This window comes from Cupressus sempervirens, chromosome 7, assembly GCF_028749045.1.
Source record: "Cupressus sempervirens isolate cs-2001-9-10 chromosome 7, ASM2874904v1, whole genome shotgun sequence".
NCBI lineage: Eukaryota > Viridiplantae > Streptophyta > Pinopsida > Cupressales > Cupressaceae > Cupressus > Cupressus sempervirens.
In genome coordinates, this window is record NC_143124.1 from 633,249,376 (window position 1) to 633,271,590 (window position 22,215).

At 34.9% G+C, this 22,215-nt stretch overlaps 1 protein-coding gene across 2 annotated transcripts in view; it reads right to left on the reverse strand.

Moving 5' to 3' along the window:
* Nucleotides 1-22,215, reverse strand: part of LOC149548287 (putative cyclic nucleotide-gated ion channel 5) — a 138,751-nt gene that overhangs the window by 65,642 nt on the left and 50,894 nt on the right. For both annotated transcript variants that reach the window (XM_089792348.1, XM_089792349.1), the window contains exon 3: nt 19,176-19,755. In XM_089792348.1, the coding sequence (XP_089648474.1) occupies nt 19,176-19,755 (580 nt within the window). The remainder of the gene's footprint in view (nt 1-19,175; nt 19,756-22,215) is intronic.

A 22,215-nucleotide genomic window follows, 5' to 3' on the forward strand; every position in this document is an offset into this window, starting at 1 on the left:
CATTCTCCTATCAAGCCTAAGTGGTGGGCTAAGACGCTGATCTTTGTGATGATGAGCTCATTGATGGGAGAACTGCTCGGAAAAAGAGCAAAACTACAGATTCTGTTAACTTTGCTCTTATGGCCAACATTCATAGTGTGTTTGAACCTCAAACATATTTTGATGCTAAAGGAATTCTAGAGTGGGAATAGGCCATGACATCTGAACATCAAAACCTGCTGAAGAACACCTAGGTCCTTTCTAATCTTCTACTAGGGAAGAAACCCATTGGCTGCAAATGGGTCTACAAAATCAAATACAAATCAGATGGTACTTTAGATAAGTACAAAGCTCGTTTAGTGGCGAAGGGCTTTTCTCAGCGTCAGGGCATTGATTATGAGGAGATCTTTGCTCCTACTGCAAAGATGAGCACCATCAGATTAGTCCTAGCCATGGCAGCACAATTTGGTTGGAAGGTCCATCAGATGGACGTAAAGAGTGCTTTCCTGAATGGTGATCTCCATGAAGAGGTCTACATGACGCAGCCTCCTGGTTTCAAGGTTGCCGGTAAAGACCATCAGGTTCTCAGATTGGTAAAAGCTCTCTATGGTTTGAAGCAGGCCCCTCGGGCATGGTACATCAAGATTGATAAGTACCTCAATGATCAAGGCTTCAAGAGGAGTTCTTCAAACTCAAATCTGTACATCAAGACTACTGACAGTGACATCATCCTTCTGGTTATCTATGTGAATAATCTGATCATCACTGACAGTTCGGCATCTTTGATTCAGGGAGTCAAACAGAACTTATGCCAATCTTTTGATATGACTGACCTTGGACTCATGCATTATTGCTTAGGTGTTGAAGTTTGGCAACAGTTTTCTGGTATATTCATCTCTCAGTCAAAATATGTCAAGGCCCTGTTAGACAAATTTCAAATGCAAGATTACAAACCTGCATCTACACCTATGGAGAAAGGTCTCAAGTTATCAACGAAGTCTGATTCTCCTTCCATTGATGATACTACATACAGCCAACTAGTAGCCAGCCTCATCTACCTCTCTACTACTAGGCCTGATATCAACTTCGTAGTCAGCCATATTTCACGCTTTATGACAACTCCTAAGGCTGATCATTGGATGGCAGCAAAGCGTGTGCTTCATTATGTGAAGGGCACTTCAGATTATGGACTTAAGTACTCTCGGAGTTCTAATCCTAAACTCAATGGGTTCACAGATTCAGATCGAGCAGGCTCTATTGATGATAAAAAGTCAACATCTGGATATGTGTTCAATTTGGGATCCGGTGCAATCACATGGACCAGCAAGAAGCAGCAGACAATTTCTCTCTCTTCTACAGAGGCTGAATACAGAACGATTGTTAAGGCAGGATGTGAAGCTGTTTGGCTTCGTCGGATGCTTGGGGATATGCATATGTCACCAGAGGGACTATTAAGGTAGGATGTGAAGTTGTTTGGCTTCGTCGGATGCTTGGGGATATGCAGATGTCACCAGTAGGACCGACTACTCTGTTTGTTGATAACGAAGGCATTATCAAGTTAGCACAGAATCCAGTCTTCCATGAATGAATCAAGCATGTGGATGTTCATTGTCATTACATACAACAGTTGGTTGAAGAAGGGACTATAGATTTGTAGTATGTTCCTACCTCAGATCAGACTGCAAACATTCTCAACAAGCCTCTTGGTTTTGATAAGTTTGTCAAATTCAGAGGATAGCTTAGTGTGTTCGATAGATAAACTATTAAGGGAGGGTATTACAATAATAAATAAGTCGTCTATTATTAGTTAATGGTTATCTTGTAAATATCTTAAGCTTTAGTTTGCTTTCGTTTTTCGCTTTCTCTAGAATAGAATATTTCTATTCTTTTTTATCATTCTTTCTGTATAAATTGATCTCTTGGTCTCTGTTAATAACAAGCAAGTATTTTACCAGTTACCTCGTAATACCCCTACGAAAACTTTCATAGGATAAACTCTCTAAGAGGTTGTCCTAGTTGCTTTGTTTGATTTTAGTTTTGTTTTTGAAATTGTAGCGTTTTCAATTGTGCTTGTTTCGAGCTATTGTGGGCCTCAATCAGAGTTGTATTTCAAGAGTTATTGAGGAATTAAGCATACTGCAGGTGGGGTTTTTATTTGTTCTTTGACTAAAATCTTCCATGAGTGGGCATTTTGTTGGTCATTCATGACATCTTGGGTGTCATTACATGCAGTTTGGACTTAAAACTCCATTGTCCATATTTGCAAAGTAATATGTGAACTTTTAATTATAAGATTTTAATATGTGGTGAGCTTTTTAAACCTCATTACATGTTTTATCTTTAAGAAGGTTAAATAAATGCAAATGAACATACAAACCTGTTTTTAAATAAAGAGATGTTCTTAAACTTATATCTACTCATAAGTGGACTTTTTGAGTTCACTTAAAAGTATGAGTTTATGTTTATGTTTTGACTTGTAAATGCATTTTTTAAATCCCATTAACTCCTCGTAAAGGCTCATTTTTCTTCTACAACGGCTGGTTTTCCTTGTTTTACATCTCTAAAAGCCCAGGTGGCAATTTTTAGGACTACTAAATATATTAAAAACTCATGCAATGCATGCGGTTGATCTCCAAAAGCCCGTTTTATCTCAGGAACAACATTCATTTTAAGCTTTACATCTTTTAAATGCAACTTTTGCAAACGTAAATGCCTTTTAAAAACCCATCATTATGCTGAAAAGTGTTTCTAGAGGCAATGACATTGTTTTATAATAACATTTTCACCTTGTGTGAGGCTTATTAAAGCTCATAGATGCTGTAAGTGACAATTTTAAAATAAATCGTATGTGTTTTTAAAACAACGATTTGGATGTATGAGCATCCAAAAAGCCCATTTCTATGACTTTAAAAGTTTAAACCATTCTTTGACTTGCAATTCATTTCAAAAAGTCCATTATTACTTGAAAGACGATTTTAATAGCTATTAATTCATCAAGAAAGACTGTCAACATATATGAGAAGGCGAAACAGTGTTTATTTAATTTGCATTTGGCTATTGAAAACCCCATCTTAAGGTATTTTGTGCATTGTCTTCAGAATCATTTGTTTCCAGAACTTCTGTGTGGCATCTTAAAGCTCGTCTGAGGCACTTTTATGGAGTTGCAAACAAGTTTCAGCCAACGTCACTGCAGAAGCCCGCCCAGGGCACATATACAATGTTTCTGAAGAAAAGATCATTTTTGAGCTGCAGCATCATTGGGAAAATTCGTCTCAGGTAAAGACACCATTTTTCAATAGGAGTCTTCTTCATTTGCGAAAGCATGCCTTATTCCGAATTTTTCCTTGTATAAGATTTGCATTTTGATCCAGCACTGGCATTCGCATTCAATATGGAAGATTGGTCAGTTTGTTTTGACTTATTTCTTCAAGCTTCCCTTATATATCTGCGTTGAAGGATTCATCTGTCACATGTCTCTATAAATCAGTTGCTCTTTGATTATTTCCCTAGTTGTTTTTGAGGAAACGTGCTTTGCCTGTATATATCTGTGGTTGAATCCGGACTCGTATGGGTTGTTTTTGTACAAAGTCCTGGATTCATGCTTTCAAATTCATCACCAAGTTTTCTTCTAAACCACCGCACGATGGGGTTTTCAGACTGTATATAGAGTGATATTTCATAAGTAGGCATGAGTATCAAGTAATCATGAATCTTAAACAGATACAAATATTTTCTGACAATAGGTGAGTTACGTGTCTATCACAGTCAAAGATAGAGGCATCAATGACTCCCCATTGACAAAGCAGTAAGTGTATATGCTCAGAAAGATGATGAGTTATGAACTTATGACTGATAAAGATGTGAGAGAGTTTTCAAATAGCCATCGAAAGATTATTAACAAGGTCTCTACAATCATGTGAAGTGGCTTCAATAAGTAATGACGGCTTGAACGATCAGTAGAAAAGCAGATTTAACTCTTTTTGACCAACAACAATGACCAGAAAAAGGCCAGTATGGTAGAGCAGCAGTGGCATGTCTTAAAACAGTCCCACCAAGTCCCAGAATAGGAGGACAGATGGTCTTCAACAAGTGTCATTTTTCTATTGAATGGCAGAAGGTTATTAGTGTCAAAGGTGCAAGCACAGAAAAATACAGTGATATATGGTAAAGAAGAGCTGTTTACCACTACGGGAAAGAATAGTCCTCTGTCATAATATGTCATGTCCGATATATAAAGGCAGATCTCAATATTATAGCAATATTGAGCAATGTTGTGTGAGTGGTGATCAACAAGAATTAGTATAAAGGTCCCAACAGCAAGCACAGAATAGTGAGGACAAATGAAGAATACATGAGATCACTGCTGTTGCATCAAACTATACTGTGTTAAAGATAGTGGCAGTGCTATGATAATGTACAAACAGTGATAATATGGAAGTATATATAAGAAATTTGTGTACTTTCCCTCGGCATGAAGACCAACAAAGGATGATGTAGTAGTTGTGTCTTGTCAGACGCTTAGTCATTTTCATCATGCATTTTGTAAATTTGTTATTGACAATTACATGTAATTGGGAAACAATATGTAATTGCAAGTGATAGTATCACCTGCAAAGCTGTAACATGCAATCACTGTGCAAGTGCATAAGGACTTGCAAGGCTGAATAAGTCAAATTAGGTTTTTGAATAGGTCAAAGTTTGTTGGATTTTTCACACCTCTCTCTCAGCCCCTCACCTATATATAGGAGGGAGCTCCTTTGTAATTTTCATTGTTTGACAATGCAAGAAAATTCTATCAATTTGTATATGCACTCTAAGACTGTGCTTAGATATATATTTAAATGCTTTCAATAAAAGAAGCAGGTTGTTCTGAGACTTTGCACGATCCCAAACTATGATGTGACAACATTTTCTTGAGTTTACTGTGAGCTTTATGCTTTTTTCAAGAGGGATTTGAGCACAATCTTGCAGACATTGAACTTCTTATTGTGTTTGTAGTTATAATTTGTTTTCAGATTTGGTCTTGCAGACTTCAAGTTGCTTATCAAGTTTGGAGCTATTCTAGGATACACAGACAAGGAGATAACTTGTAGGCATTGTGATGCTTTTACTTTCTCAGTTTGTGAATTTAAAAAAGAATGTGTTGTAGACTTTAAGCTGCACGTGGGTGATATCCTGATTTAAATAAATCCATAAAATCAAATAATAAAATATTAAAAATGTTAAATTTGCTATATTCATTGCATAATATATATTAAATATGAGAATTAAATATTATTATTTCTATAGATTAAATATATTATGCAATCATAAATATTATATATAGTATGCAATATTATTAGTATTAATAATGATATATTAATAAGAAATATAATTTATATTGTTAATAATATAATATATATTATGTTAGTAATATAATATATATAAACAATATAATTGATACAGTTAAATTATTAATATATAGTATTTATTTATGAAAAGACATGACTCTGAAAATGAAGATTATATATATAGAATTAAATAACTTTGAGAGATCATCATTCAAAAATGAAGAAATAGAGAATATGTATGGAATAAGTCTGCAAATGACTTTAGAGAGAAATATTTATGTAAAGTCCCAGCAGCGGACATTACAAATGGTATCAGAGCATCATACCTGCCAGCCTGTGAGGCTCAAAATTTGCAAGTTTGATAAGTTTCATGAATAGACAAATTTGTAAAAATTGCATGGAACTGAATTAATTAATAAATCTTACTAAACAATTTAGTATGGTTTGTCTCAGATTTTATATATGAATATTGCACTCAGAGCATTAAAGGTGAAGTATGAATATTGAATTTAAATATTTCTCATTGATGTTTATCGGGCAACTTAGTTTGAGCACTATATTATTTCTGTCAAGATTACTATATGCCCTGAGGTGAGATGTTGTGTGTATTCGATATTGCCGAATATCATTTCATTAAACGGGGACATTGGAAGCTTAGAGCAACATGTGTATGAGCATTCTGACGAAAACGAAAGGGACTACTGGAAGAGTATTTCATAGTTTGGTCTTTTCTGGTAGACAAGATGCACTTGATCACACACCACATAGAGCGCTGATAATTTTGGATAATTTTTGGCAGAGGTGGACATCGTTAAATTGAAGTCTATGGTAATTGGTTCATGATCGACACTATAGAGCTACCAAATATTGAAGTTAAATTTTCTCATTCAGATTTGCCTTGAATAAAATATAGCAGAGTCAGGATCATGTCTACCGTGAACTGGGAACTCGTGGCAGTAACGCTTGAAACAGAACATCTATGATATAGTATATGGAGATTTAAAAAATATTTTAACACCAATTATTGATAAATGACCGGGCTCTATGTACTTGTGAGAACATTCTCTCAACATTGACTGTCATCTAAACAATCACAACCAATCCTGGAAACATTGTTATCTAGCACAATAGTATGATACTTCAGTTCTAATACCAGGAGGAGCACCAGGTATTAGGGCAAAAATCAGAGTAGACTTGAATGCATTCCAATAGTTGTGATAGTAGTTGTTCACTTGATACCTACACTTATTGACTTAATGTCAAATTTTTTTTGACAACAAAGTTGTTAGTAGAATGCTAACTACCCAAAATTGAATAAAATGTACCCTTAATTATAAAAATTAACCAATGATGTGATGCCACATCAGCTGTTCAACTATGGGTACCCTTTATGCATGACCATTGGTCTCACTTTTTTTTTGGGCTGTTTTGGACAACTTGGCAAAAAGCATGCTGATGTGGCATCATAATAGGTGACGTTGACTTGAAACCTTAGTTATAAGTAGATGACTCGCCAAGTAAGCTGCCGTAAAAATCTGGGAGTGATTTGAAATTTTTACGAAGGGTTTTAATAAGCGTGAGGTTAGGGTGTTCAAGTATTGGGTCCTCTCCCCTATCACAGTGTCTACAATTTACTATTAGCATTGACGAAATTACTAAAGCCATTGTAATAAAGGGTTTATCAGGTACTTGTCAACTCCGCTATTAAAGAGATGAATAATTGGCATTGGTAAAACCTAACTATCACAAAGTGCAAGAAAACAACGGTACCCTTTCAGAGTTGATTATGCGCTATCAAAAGGATACATTGATTCAGTAAATTAAAACCTTAATTGAAGCTAAAGAATTGTGTGTACTGGCCATTGATTTGTGAAGACTATTTATTTTGGCTTTTGAATACAAAGTGGTGGAGCATTATTATGGCGCAAGTATATTGAGAACAATGTTATCAAGCAAATTTTTATTTTAATGGGAGTTTTGCAGCGAGATGAATCTATTTTCTGGAGAATACTACAGAAGTTGAATGAATTGAAGGAAATAGTTTATTCAGCAGTTATACTGGTGATACCATACAAGATGAGAGGCTCCAACTCAGCACTACTATATACAATTATTTCTGGAATCATTCCTATGTACATTTGACAACATTGAATATATTGGGACCTCATCATTTAAGGCTGATTATATTAGCAAATCCATATTCCTTGTGATTAAGAAAAGGTAATCGCATTTTTGTCTCAATCACATACACCCCTATATTACGATGATTTCTCTATCATTCATAGAGTTTTGGAGGAACTTTCTTAACATTAAAAGGTAAACAAAGATTTATAAATGCAGTAGTACAAGCAGTTTATACAGCTGATAATTGACAACAACATGTAGAGCTATCAAAGTATATATAAGTAAATTCAGCCACCTACATAAGATATAATCAGATATTGATATATCTATGAGTTATAACAGCAACACCCAAGGAAAGATATTCTATTAATTAAACAAGACTTATGCAACTCTGAGGTAAGTATAATATCTATTATAATGATAAGAATTAATTCATTTTAAAAATATTCATGTTCAGTCCCATTGTAAAATATAAGCTAGAAGAAAAGAATGCGGATGCACTATGGGAAAGGTCTGTGTAATTCCAGTCAACAGGTTACTCCGACATGGGCAAAGATCAGCATCCCTATAGTTGCCTTGAGGTTTGACCAAGATGGGATCAAGTTGCCTCAAGGTCATTCCAAGATGGGATCGCGGGCATGGATCCACCGAAACCTTGAGGAAGACCACTGAGTTTGGTGTCAAAGCGACCTACTGCATCTCTTAGCATTTACTTTAGACCAGAGTTATAATCAGAATAACATGACCTTTTTAATTCATATATAGTTTACTACTCACCTATAAAGGTAGCCTCAGAAGAGAGAACAAAGGTGTATTCAGCTAGTCCAACTAATTAGTTATTCCATGATGGATAGGATCAGCGTCCCTATAGTTTCCTTGAGGTTTGACCAAGACAGGATCAAGTTGCCTTGAGGTCATTCCAAAATGGGATAGTGGGCTTGGATCCACAAAAACCTTGAGGAAGATCGTTGAGTTGGTGTCTAAGTAATTTGTTTACATCCTAAGTGTTCTTCTCAACTAAAGAATGATAATAAGTGCAAAACAAAACAAGCATTCCCCTAAGTAAGCCACCTCATGTGGAAGTATGGGATTGGCTTGGAATAAATTATCTTGACTCACATTTTCTTGAAACATATACATACACATATATACTAATGATCACTTGAGGTTGCAGGATTCTATTGAAGAAGTAAAATTTGTAAATCATCTTCTTGACAATAGTGAACTGTAAGGCATTAATCAAGAGCATGTGCATTATGTGTATACATCGTGTTTGCTTAGTGTTTTCATGCATTCATATTTCTACTTCGTGTATGCTTTGTGTTTTCATGTATTATGATGTATACTAAAATCTTCTTGCATCCAATTATATGCTTCGCATGATGGTTCTACAAAGAGTCATTTTTGCTGAAGGACAAGCAAAATCTGAGAGGGGAGGACTGTGATATCCCTATTTAAATAAATCCATATAATTAAATAATAATATATTAACAATGTTGAATTTTCTATATTCACTGCATAATATAAAGTAGATATGAGAATTATATATTATTATTTATATATAAAGTAGATATATTATGCAATCTTAAATATATCATGCAGTATTATTAGTATTAATAATAATATATTAAAAAGAGATATAATTTATATTATTAATAATATAATATATATTATGTTAGTAATATAATATATATAAATATTATAATTGATATAGTTAAATTATTAATATACAATATTTATTTATGAAAAGACATGACTCTGAAAATGAAGAGTAAATATATAGAATTAAATAACTTTGAGAGATCATCATTAAAAAATGAAGAAATAGAAAATATATAAGGAATAAGTTTGCAAATGACTTAAGAGAGAAATATTTAAGTAAAGTCCCAACAAGGAACATTACAATGTGTTTCTTTCTTGTTCTCAAAATCTTATAAGGAGTCATGGAAAGACTTTGAGCTTTCATAAGGATTTTGGTTGAATAAGAATGTTGGTAAGCTAAAAATTATTCTTACATCTAATGTTTCATTTGTCGGAATTATTGCTCCAACATATGCTTTGTAAGTGAAATACACTACTGCTTTAAGATTGTATTGCCATAGTAACATCAATTTGAAAAAAAGAGAATGGGATGAATGCTTCTCCCTGAATTAGCTTAGTGTAAATAAGTAGTTAAGTGTTTTGTTGATTTTGGTAGCAATAAGAGGGAACAGCATTCCCTGAGAAGTAGGAGAGACTTTATCTCACATGCTGTGGCTGGTTCACAATTGATTGGATGCAAAATATCCATGAATTTGTAATTGTAGTCACAGTGAGTTACAAAATTGTCACCCAACATTGTGCTCAAACAAAAGGCTAAAAGAAATGAAACTAGTTGGTCATCATTATATCAATAAGAACTTTGAAGGTAATGGGTTCACCACTTACTATGTTGGTTGAGTTACTATTGCTCTTGTTCTGCCCAACACAACATAAATTTATGCCTTTGAGGGTTCAATGTGCCCAGTAATTTGGGCCTCAGCTTGGTTAAATGGGTATGAGGTCCCTTTTTTGTGACCTCACAAGTTTACAGCTCTAGGTCAAAAATGTTTCATGTGGTGTTGCGTTAAATCTGTAACTTGTTAAGCATACTGATCTGATAACAGATCAATCAGATAAGATATAGCATGATAAGTAAAGGACTAAGTCTTTACATTATTCCCTTTGCAAGATCGGGATCTATCCTTAGGATTTTGGTTTAATACTAATCTAACAACATTGTTTATGTTTGTGATTAATATTTAATTATTCCTAAAAAGTCGCCAACTTCTAGAGGTTAGGCAAATGATTTTTGGAAGAGACGTGTCCTTTCTAAGGACATGTCCCTTGATTCCTATACTTATAGAGGGTAAGGATGAAGTCTAAGTGCACACAAGATAAAATACAAGTCTGCTCCTTAGTCATTACTACCTTCATACAAATTGCAGAAGTAAAAGACAAGATTCTGTATTACATTTCTAATCCAATTAAAGGCAATAATTTGAAGTTATTCATAGCAAGCTATAAGGAGATAAAGAAGAGAGAATCCAGTCTATATTCAGTCCAAAGAATTTGCAGAAACTTTACATGGTATCAGAGCTTTGGTAGTCAAACCTAGGCTCTCCAAAATTCAGTAATCAGACTTTATCTAGCAACTATCTCCTATCTTCAATGGCATACACAATCAGACCCGAGGACAGATTTAATGGGAAAGAACACTTTGATGCCTGGAAATTCAGAATCGTGATGGTTCTTGAAGAGAATGAAGTAAAACAATTTGTTGATAAAGCATTGAAACAACCGCCAATTGAACCTCATAAATCCATCTGGAGCAAAGGAAATAGGAAAGCAATTCAAATCATATTAGATGGAGTAAAAAATGATATTGTACCCATGCTTACAAAACATCAAACAACATTTAATATGATGAATGCATTAAGAAATGCATATGCGGTCAACAATGCAACTAGGGTTCTCACACTGAAAAGGCAACTAAATCACATTCAGAGAAAAAAAGGAGAATCAATGAATTCTTACTTCCTAAGGGTTGCCGGCATTAGAGATGAATTGTCAAGTATAGGAACCATTATTAGTGACAGAGAATTAACGCTAATGGCTATAGATGGATTACTAGATTCATGGGAGACTTTTGCACAAGGAATAAGTGCCAAAGATAATCTTCTTGACTTCAAAAGACTTAAGAACGATTGTCTTCAAGAAGCATCCAGAAAATTAAAGAAATGAGGGAAACTAAAAATAGAAGATGAAGAACTTCATGTTCTTAATACAAACTCCTATAAGGGCAAGAAGAAGCATTTCAAGAAGAAAAAGGGAAATCAAAAGAATGGAAAACCCAAGAAAGATGTATCCAAAATAAAGTGTTTCAAATGTGAAAAGTTTGGACACTACAAATCTAATTGTCCTGAGAATTCCAAACAACAAGCGAACTATACAAATGTTACTAGGGAAGAAGATACTTGTGATCCTAAGAATCGTGTATTGTACTCATCACTATCAAATGTAATTTCAAGTAAAGCATGGGTAATTAATAGTAGATCTTCTAGACATATAATAGGATACAAAGAAGCACTAGACTCTATTTCAAAAAAAGTCAATGGCGAAGCTACCATTGGTGATAATTCAGCACATTCTGTCGAAGGAATTGAAAATTGTACCTTGAAACTAAAATCTAAAAATTCTCTTCTTCTCAAAGGTTGTCATGTCCCTATTTTGGAGGCAATTTGATTTAATTAATTTAATTAATTAGGTTATCCAAAATAATGAATATTTTATGAGGATGCCTAATTAATTATTTTAATTAAATAAATAAGTGGTATTAAGTGAATTATTTATAAAGTTATCAAATAAATAAATATTAAAAGGTAACTTTATGTTTAATTAATTTATTAAAGTGACTTGAATTATAAAATATTTTATAAAGTCACTTAATAGATAAAATAAAATAATGTTCTAGAAGCTTCTGGAGAAAGTGGAGAAAAAAAGAATAAATAGGCACCCCGGGCTTCATTCTGATCATCCAGATTTGTTGTTGTTGTTGTTTGTTGTTGATGGTTGTGGAGCCTAGAGCCTAGGGTTTCCGCAATTGTCTTTGGCCATTGGGAACGAAAACTCTCAATTGGTACGCAATTTTGAGGGTGTGAAATATCACTTGAATTATTGCAGCTGGGAGAAAGTTACTTCAAACTTTCTATTGGAGCTTCATTGGTGACACTTAGCGGCCTTTGGCCAAGTTTTTGTATGGTTTGATCCGGAGCATTGCTGGAGACAATTTGTAATCGAAATCTTCATTCTTGGAGGTTGATTTGCATTGTGCATACTCAGATTCAGATTTCAGTCCATCTAGATTCTCATGGCAGTGTATTGAGTCCAACGATTTCATACATTGAAGCCCTTATGTGCATCGATTCTCTTCTTTCATTGGGGTACACCATTTTGTGGAAGCCTTGTGTTGGTCTGAGAGTGCATTTGGAGGCATTTCGGTACCCCTGTTATCAGATTTCAGTCTCAGTTGCTGCAAACAAGGATACCACGTTTTTGTTCATAGAGGTTCCTAGAGCCATTGACTTCATGCTCTAAAAGTGGCACTTGGTTCACAAAGAAGTGAGATCATTTTAGGTGCTTGTGTTGGCACTTGGAGGCAGCCAATAATTTATTAAAAATTATCTTCTCCAAACAGGGGCGGCAGCTAGAGAGGCATGACTTGGGCACTTGAGGAGGTTATTTCCTGTTCAGTGGTATTGCAATTCATCTATTCTCTAAGGCGACTTCATATACCAGGTGTGATGTGTATTTTCATAGTTGCCTTTCACTATAGAGTGCTGTTGTAACTAACATTTCATATTAGACCTATCATTCATTAATAGATACATCATTCATTGTTGCATTTCTCACAATGGTATCAAAAATCCATGGCTTTAGTTGTATTTAATCATGCATGTGATTAGCGTACTGCTGTAGGGGAGTATTGAAGATAGATATTTAGTATTGCATCAATTTTCATTGGCAGTTGTAGGTGCATATTACTTTACCAGCCATCATCATATTTTGATATCTTTGTAAATGCCAAGAGTCTTGGCTAACTTAGTATGAATATTGTATTGGATACTCATTCTCAATCAAGGAGATACAATTGTTGGTCATTAATAGTTGTCTTTGAGCGTTAATATATCATTTCTTATCAGCCAGTTAGTTTGCATACCAACTGTTTGTTAAAATACCAGTTGGCTGTAGGTGATCATTTTCATGATTAGAACTCATATATGCATTCACTATTGCCAAAATTAGTTGCATATTTATGTTAGATCATTGCTTAGATAATTTTGTAAGCATTCTCTTTGAGGCAAATCCAAACAAGAACCACTGCAGCAATCTGAAAAGTTATATCAGTCAGATGATCCTTGCTTGCAAAGTGTTTGACGAAATGTCAAACAACTTAAGTAATAAGATTTTTGGTGTTTGAAGAAGTTATAACCTATTGGGGTTATTACAAAGGTGTACTCTACGTACCAAAAATTAAAAGAAATCTAATTTCAATTACAGCACTTAAAAATTATGGGCATAATGTTGCATTTGTGGACGGCAAAGTAATAACTTGGGCAAAGAACTCCTCAATCAAGAAAGCAAAGTTGATTGGTTAGAGAAAAGGATATTTGTATGAATTGAATTCAAAATATAGTTGACCTATTCAAGTCTTAATTCATGAAGCTAAAGACATAAATGAAATTTGGCACAAAAGATTAGGGCATCTAAACTTCAAAACCTTATCAACTATGCAGAAGATGGTTACTGGTTTACCTAAACTAAATAAAGACCACTCAAGCATATGCAAAGGGTGCGCACTAGTTAAGAACACCAGAAGTCCATTTCATGATGGCACTAGAACAACAAATAATGTTTTAGAATTAATTCATTTAGATTTATGTGGACCTATGTCTATTCCTTCTCTTGTAGGATTTTGGTACTATATTTTGTTCATAGATGACTTCTCTAGGAAAACATAAATTTACTTCTTAAAATGCAAAGAATCAGAAGAAATCCTAAAGAGATTTAAAGAATTCAAAACATTAACTAAGAATTTATCATGACATAAAATTAAAACACTTAGAACTGATAACGGAGGGGAATACACCTCAAATTTGTTTAAAAGGTTTTGTAAAGAATCAGGAATTAAGAGGGAGTACACCATTCCTTATAATCCAAAACAAAACGGAGTAGCAGAAAAAAAGAATAGAACAATTATAGAAGCTGCTAGAGCTATGATATTTGATCAAATCTAGAATATTATCTTTGGGCAAAAGCCTCTTGTATTGCCGTCTATATTCAAAACAAAAGCCCGCATTCTTACCTTAGAGACAAAACTCATAAAGAAGTATTTACTAAGGTCAAACCTAATATAAGTCATCTTAGGATTTTTGAGTGTCCCGTCTATATCCATGTTCCAAAAGAAAAGAAAACTAAACTAGAACCCTCTGGGAAGAAAGGTATTTTCGTAGAGTATAGTGAAACATCTAAGGCATATAGGATTTTCATACTTGGACAGAAAAGTATTGAACTTAGTAGGGATGTACTTTTTGAAGAAAATCTAGCATTCAGAAAAGCACTTAGTTCTAAAGAACCTTCTCCTTTGCTTAGTTCTGAAAGAAATAGTGAGTCTGAGTCTCAGAGGGAAAACTTAGAAGAAATTGAAGATGAAATTCAAAATCTAAATCTTGAAGAAACTCAAAATTCAAAGAAAAGACCACTTTGGGCCATTAAAACAGTAGAGGAAGCACAAGAATTTGTTGCACCTTCTAGAACAATCAGAGAAAGCAAAAGACCTAAAAGATTTTCTAGTTATAAAGCAAACATGAGTGATTTATCCAAAATGGAACCAACCAATCCTTCCGATGCTATTAAAGATACAGCTTGGAAAGAAGCAATGATAGAAAAATACCACTCTATTATGAAGAATGATGTTTGGGAAATTGTTCAAGGACCTAAAGGAAAATCTATTGTTTATTCCAAGTGGATATTTAAAATAAAGCATGTTGCTGACAGTAGCATTGAGAAGTATAAAGCTAGATTTGTAGCCAGAGAATTTTCTCAGAAACAAGGGATTGATTATAAAAAAAACCTTTGCTCATGTTGCCAGATATACCTCCGTAAGAGTAGTCCTAGCAATCGCAGCATCAAAGGGATGGAAAGTACATCAGATGGATGTAAAAACGGCATTCCTAAATGGAAAGATTACAGAAGAAGTATATCTAGAGCAACCTGAAGGATTTGAAACTCATGATCCTAACGTTTTTGTTTGCAGGCTCAAGAAAGCTCTCTGTGAGCTTAAGCAGGCTTCCATGGCCTAGTATGAAAGGATTGATAAGTATGTCACCAGCTTAGGATTCTCCAAGAATGAAGCTGATCCAAATTTATATTATAAAAAAGATAAAGATGATATGGTAATTCCGATATTGTATGTTAATGACTTACTAATAACAAGTGATGATCATCTTATAGATCAATGCAAGAAAGATCTAACTAGAGAATTCGAGAAGAAAGACTTGGAACTCCTTCATTACTTCCTAGGACTAGAAGTACAATAGAATTCTGAAAATATCATACTTAATCAAGGGAAGTATACATCAAACATTTTGAAGAAATTTGGAATGTGGAATTGCAAGTCTATGTCTTCTCCAATGGAGACTAATCTACAAAAACTTAAAGAAGTAGTAGCAAAATCACCTTCCATAGATTATACTCTCTACAAACAGATACTTGGATCCCTTATGTACTTAGTAAATACAAGACCTGATATTTGCTATGCTGCTAATGCCTTAAGCCAATTTATGTGTAAGCCAAAGGAGATTCACCTAGTTGCAGTTAAGCACATTATGAGATACTTACAAGGCACTTTTAATTTTGGACTTAAATATGAGAAAGTTGATCTAGAGTTGCATGGATTTGCCAACTCAAATTAGGGTGGAAGTGTTACAGACAGAAAAAGTGCTTCAGGATGTTGTTTCAGTTTAGGATCATCAATGATATCTTGGATATGCAAAAAGCAGTCTTCAGTAGCTCAAAGCTCCACAAAAGCCAAATACATTGCAGCGACGATGGACTCTCCAGAAGCAATTTGGCTTAGGAAGTTACTTGTGGGATTATTTGGGCAAACTATGAATCCTATGATTATTCGTTATGATAATCAGAGTTCCATCAAGCTCTCAATGAATCCAGTGTTTTATGACAAGTCCAAGCATATTGAAATTCCTTACCATTATGTAAGAGATATGGTAGACAGGAATATTGTAAAATTAGAATACATTTGCACTGCAGATTAGACAGCAGGCATACTCACCAAACCTCTATCTAAAATGAAGATAGATCACTTTAGGAGAAGACTTGGTATGGTTGAATTGTAATCCATTTGTATTCTTTAATTTATTAATAAAATAATTTTATTGTCAGGATATTGACTGTTATGGGCTCAACCATTTGTATTCATTATTTAGGAGGTGACAATCTCTGAGATAATGAATACTTGTATAAAAGACATTATGAGAGATGACGATCTCTTAGATAATGTGTTAAACAGTATAGTTCTACTGTAAGATCTAGATGAGTTCAAGATCATATTGTGATGTTGATATTGCTATGTCAATAAGTCACAATTTGGATAAAGGAAGAATTTTATTATTCTTCGAGTTTATCCTGTATTCTGGTAGGTCTTAAACTCAAGATCATGTTGTGATATAGAAATACCAGTATCTATGGGTCACAACTTGGATAAATGAAGAAATTAAACTACTGTTCAAATTTATCCTGTACATTGTATTCTTTGCAATGCTGTTATCACTAGTAGCAGTGCTTTGTCACACTACAGGCTTAGTAAGATGACATTGTATCATGTGTTCTATAATACCACATGCTAAGAAGATTCAGATAGATATAGAGTATCAATTCTTGCTTGTTCATCTTTATTGATGGTGCCAGATATGATATCTCTCAGTATGATTATCAAGTTAAGAGGGAGTGTTAAATCTGTAACTTGTTAAGCATACTGATCTGATAACAGAGTCGATCAGATCTAATATAGCATGATAAGTAAAGGACTAAGTCTTTGCATTATTCCCTTTGCAAGATCAGTGTCTATCCTTAAGATTTTGGTTTAATACTAATCTAACAACACTGTTTATGTTTGTGATTAATATTTAATTATTCCTAGAAAATTGCTGGCTTCTAGAGGTTAGGCAAATGATTTTTGGAAGAGACATGTCCTTTCTAAGGACATGTTCCTTGATTCCTATACTTATAGAGGGTAAGGATGAAGTCTAAGTGCACACAAGATAAATTACAAGTCTGCTCCTTAGTCATTACTGCCTTCATACGAATTGCAGAAGTAAAAGACAAGATTCTGAATTACATTTCTAATCCAATTAAAGGCAATAATCTGAAGTTATTCACAGCAAGCTATAAGGAGATAAAAAAGAGAGAATCCAATCTCTATTTAGTCCAAAGAATTTGCAGGAACTTTACATGTTGAAAGGTGTGTCGCTGTACAAGCTTTACCAGTCACATTAGAAAGTTTACAAGACATTTTTTAAAAATTTATAAATTTAAAGGTAGCATTTCATAAAGCCTAAGTTACTGGTTTGGGTTCGGGGATGCGTTCAAATATCAGAACCCAGTAAGTGGGTACGCAAATTTATTTTTTTCGCATTTGTGTGTGTGTGTGCGTGCGTGTGCGTGTGCGTGTGTGCGTACGTGTGCACGTGTGTGTGCGTGTGCGCATGCGCATGTGTGCGTGTGTGTGTGTGTGTGTGCCTGTGTGCCTGTGTGCTTGTGTGTGCGCGTGTGTGTGTGCGTGTGTGCCTGTGTGCGTGTGTGCCTGTGCGTGTGTGTGTGTGTGCCTGTGTGCGTGTGTGTGCGTGTGTGCGTGTGTGTGCGTGTGCCTGTGTGCGTGTGCCCGTGTGCCTATGTCCGTGTGTGCGTGTGTGTGTGCGTGTGTCCGTGTGTGCGTGTGTCCGTGTGTGCGTGTGCCCGTGTGCGTGTGCCCGTGTGCCCGTGTGCGCGTGTGTGTGTGTGTGCGCGTGTGTGTGTATGCACATGTGCGCCTGTGTGCCTGTGTGCGTGTGTGCGTGTGTGCGCGTGTGCGCGTGTGTGCGTGTGTGTGTGTGTGCGTGCGCGCGCACGCATGTGTGTGTGTGTGTACACATGCATTATGTATACAGAAAAATATACAAAATTGTAAAACTAAAGCATTTGATAATATGATGCTTGGTCATTGATTAATGCCAAATGCTAGATATATACCTTAAAAAATTAAATATTTGATCATTGATGTATGTTCATGATGCCAATGAAAATCGTTACATTGAACTACTTAATATAAAAGTAAAAATGTTGCTCATGAAACATGATCCAATGTTCATCAATCATCATAGGGATTATCAAAAATTCATCTATAGAATTTTCAGCAGCTGCATATTATGGCATTTTAGGGTTAGGATTTAAATATAAATTAAAAATATTTTTAACTCAAGTTTGGGCCCACTTTTTAAACTCTACACAATGGGTTCACCGAGTACTAGGTGAGTGCGCCCAAGTTTGTGTTGAGTACGCACAAGGTGAGCGCCTAGCACTATGGGTACCCACGGGTTCTTGCACCTGCAGAACCAGGAGTACCCATAGTGTTGGGCATGTATCCTATATACACCCAACATGAAACCACAAGCAAATCCATATTTTGTTCACACCAAAACCCGATTCGAGGGTTCATGATGTGAACCCAATAATTTAGCATAAAGCCTAACAAAATAGAGCTATAGAAGAAGCATTTCAAAGTACAAGCCTATGACTAGGCTTCATGTTGTTTGACTCATTGACATTATCACTCCTGGTACCCTCATGTGACTATGCAATCATACAAGTTTGTTTTCAGTTCACACATGATTTTACCACAAAATGTGATTTCATCCCCACTACTTGAATTGAACTATTGAATAAGGGACTTTTTTACACTAAAAATATCTCCAACATGTTAAGTCAAATTTCTCAATTAATATACATTAGTTTGGCTCATTTATATAACAGATCCATTACCTCTCCAATTAAAAAAAACATTATTTTTTAAATGCATGGTATAAAAGAGTACATTATGGTAGTACCCATGATTTATTTGTTACGAATAATATGAAAATATGCTCCAATAACATTGCATAAAAAACATACCTGTGGAAGAGGAAGAACAGCAAGAAAATCAATTATAAAGTATGTTGACAAGTACCGCTTCGCTATCTTTATAGGATCTATTACAAGCTCTCCTCTTCCAAATACCCTAGAAGATGGTGCAATGAAGGCAGTTCGAAACTGAAGAGCCATGTGCATTAAATAAAAGATATCTGTAATTGTCCGAAGCACAGTAGCAATTATTGCTATATTATCATCTATGTCAAGGCACTGATCATTGTTGTCAATGACTGGAAGATAAAAGAAAAATGGATCCACAGATACTGCAGCTATACATGATATAACAAATATCTTATTCCATTTCTGAAGGAACTTGTCTTGAGGATCAAATATTTTCTTTTCAGATGATTTCAGGTCTTCAGAAAAAACTTCCCTTGATACCCCAAATCGCAATGATCGACCAATGTTCTTCAAACCCTGCGAGCCCTTTTCCCAACCTCTTCTGACAGAGGAAGATATTGAGCTTGGTGTTCTTCCAAAACTATCAGAAGTGGAAACGTATTCACCTAGTCTGCCCCTATCTATTTCCAGAGATCTTTCAGATCCTGAATCACTTTGAAACCTGTCAAATTTAAAACCAATTTATCATTGGTAAGGTACATTGAACGCTTAAATGAGACTAGTGCTACAAATGCTATAGATATGCCTAAGTTTATTTATGCACAGTAAGGCTCAGCAATTATCAAATGATGTCCAGTAGAAAATATTGGCGAAGTTAAAAACTTCTAATTGCAATCCAATGAACAAACATTCTACAAGCAGTTTTATAAGGATAAGAAAACTTGACCATCAAGAAATATGTTTAACAAAAGAAAGGATCAAAACTAAAACATTGAAAACCAGCTTCGGTTTATGTAATAAATTTGTTGACTAAAATCTGACACGGATAAACCATTCAATACATGTCACCACAGACAGTTTCAAAAGCATTGGTCGATTAGCATGGTGGTTCTAATTGTACTATCAAAACTTAATTTATTTTTCGCTCAATTCATGGAATTTTCCAATCATATGAGTTGTACATTTTTTTGTGCAAGTTACCATGTATCCTGGACCATACTTACATACACAACAAGTAGCATTATTACCATTTAACCTTCTTAGCTCTTAGTACTTGCTGAAATATGGAGCTCAAAACAGTCAAAGAACATACAGAACTAGAACATTTTTGTCCTTGGATATTCTTAGTTTATAGTATTTGAATGTAGACTTCAAAACTGTCAAAGAAAGAATAACAGGATTTATGCTTCTAAATGTTTTGAAAAAACACACTTCGCATTGAACAGTAATGCAGAAGTAGTACTAGAAAATTAAGCTAGTTCAAAAGAAATATGTACCATTCCAGAGTGGGTGAATCAAAAGTCCAAGCAAACCACAAAGAGTGAACCACAAAATGTTGGGAAAAATCAATCCATACATTTCTCTGTGTGACTGTTCTTATTTAACATAAATAAAAATGTAGTATAGCAAATCAGCAACAGGAAACAATTTTGAACACAAAACACTACAAAGCTACAAACTATTTGAGTACACATCACAAAACCATAGGATCATACGACTTTACAAAGCTTTGAACATTGATTTTATAACTGTGGAACATAACAGTTAGAAGAGGATGTGCTTGAAACTGAATCTTGTAGAGCAGGAAATCCAGAATTCCTTACCCAGTATGTCAGGCCTTTGTGGCAATTCCATCATCATTACTGTAACTTAAGGGACTAAACAAATCCTATTTGAGATTAACAAGTATTGGACTATGGTGCTTTGCAGCTCAGAAGCTGCAAAGTGCAACAGAAAATACATGGAACACATCTGAAGTGCACATTTGGAAGCAACAATAAGTGTAAGATCTGTATGTGTGGTTCAGAATTTGGATGTGGCCATGGAGAATATGTCGTCATTCACTGTTGACAAGAGTAGACACTTAGTTCCACGTACCAAAGCTCTGAGCTGTAGTCGGCAAAGTGGTATGGACATGGAAGTAGAAAGAGAATCCAATACATATATTTATATGTTTCAAGAAACCAGCTGTTTGTGGGATGATGGCATGAGTAAGACAAGGTTGAAGGATGTATTGCTGGGAAATTTTGCTCCCAGGCCATGTCACAAGAGGTGTGACCTATTAAAAGCACTATGAAACAGTACCTCCTCAATGATCTTTTCCAGATGCTATGTAAGGGAATTAGAGTTGCTCATTACATTAATGTTGCTCAAGTTTGCAAAGCGACCGGAGAATGTGCTAAATTCAAAACCAGATGATATGTTGTTTTGTGACAAGGTATGAGCATAATTGGTAATTATAACAATAAGGAGTTCTTGCACTTTCCAGGTATAGGAATCCCATTTCAGCTAACACATTAGGGTAGATTTTACCAAGGAAAATTATTTGGGTAGAAGGTACAGAATCCAAACGATTCAGTTTGTCAACTCTATTCATATTGAATGATTTTCAATGTAAGGTTAATCAGTTTTTATCCCTTCGTAAAGAAGATGTAGATTTTCTTAAAGATAGCAAGGTTTGTTTTCTCAGTTGAAATCCTTACAAAAGTAGTTACACAGGATTTACTGTACTCACCTGGAGCGCTGTCCAAAATATGTTCTCTTCAGCCGCTGCCTTCCTATTTCTCCTCCAAACTCCTCTTCTTTTTGGTGGAAAAGAAAAACCTGCTATTTCCTACTGTGTACCCTTTGTCCATGTCCAATCTCATATTTTTGCATTCACTATTCTCCCTCAATTCCAGCTCTATCGCTGTAATGTCCCAAGTCCGGACCTATGGGATTTGGGATGGTGTTCTTCAAATTCAATTATAAGAGACTTTTTTAGACTCAATAGTCAATTAGGAGAGTGGACAACATAATGCCAATTGTCTTGATGATCTGCAAGGATTAGAATTGTCCTTAATACTTGCGAGGGAATGGGGATTACTATGTCAATTAAGTAAACCATACTTTGTGGATCTGATATGCATATTGTGTGGTTGAAATAATTGACTTATATACAAGATAGATCTGAAAGGTGCTG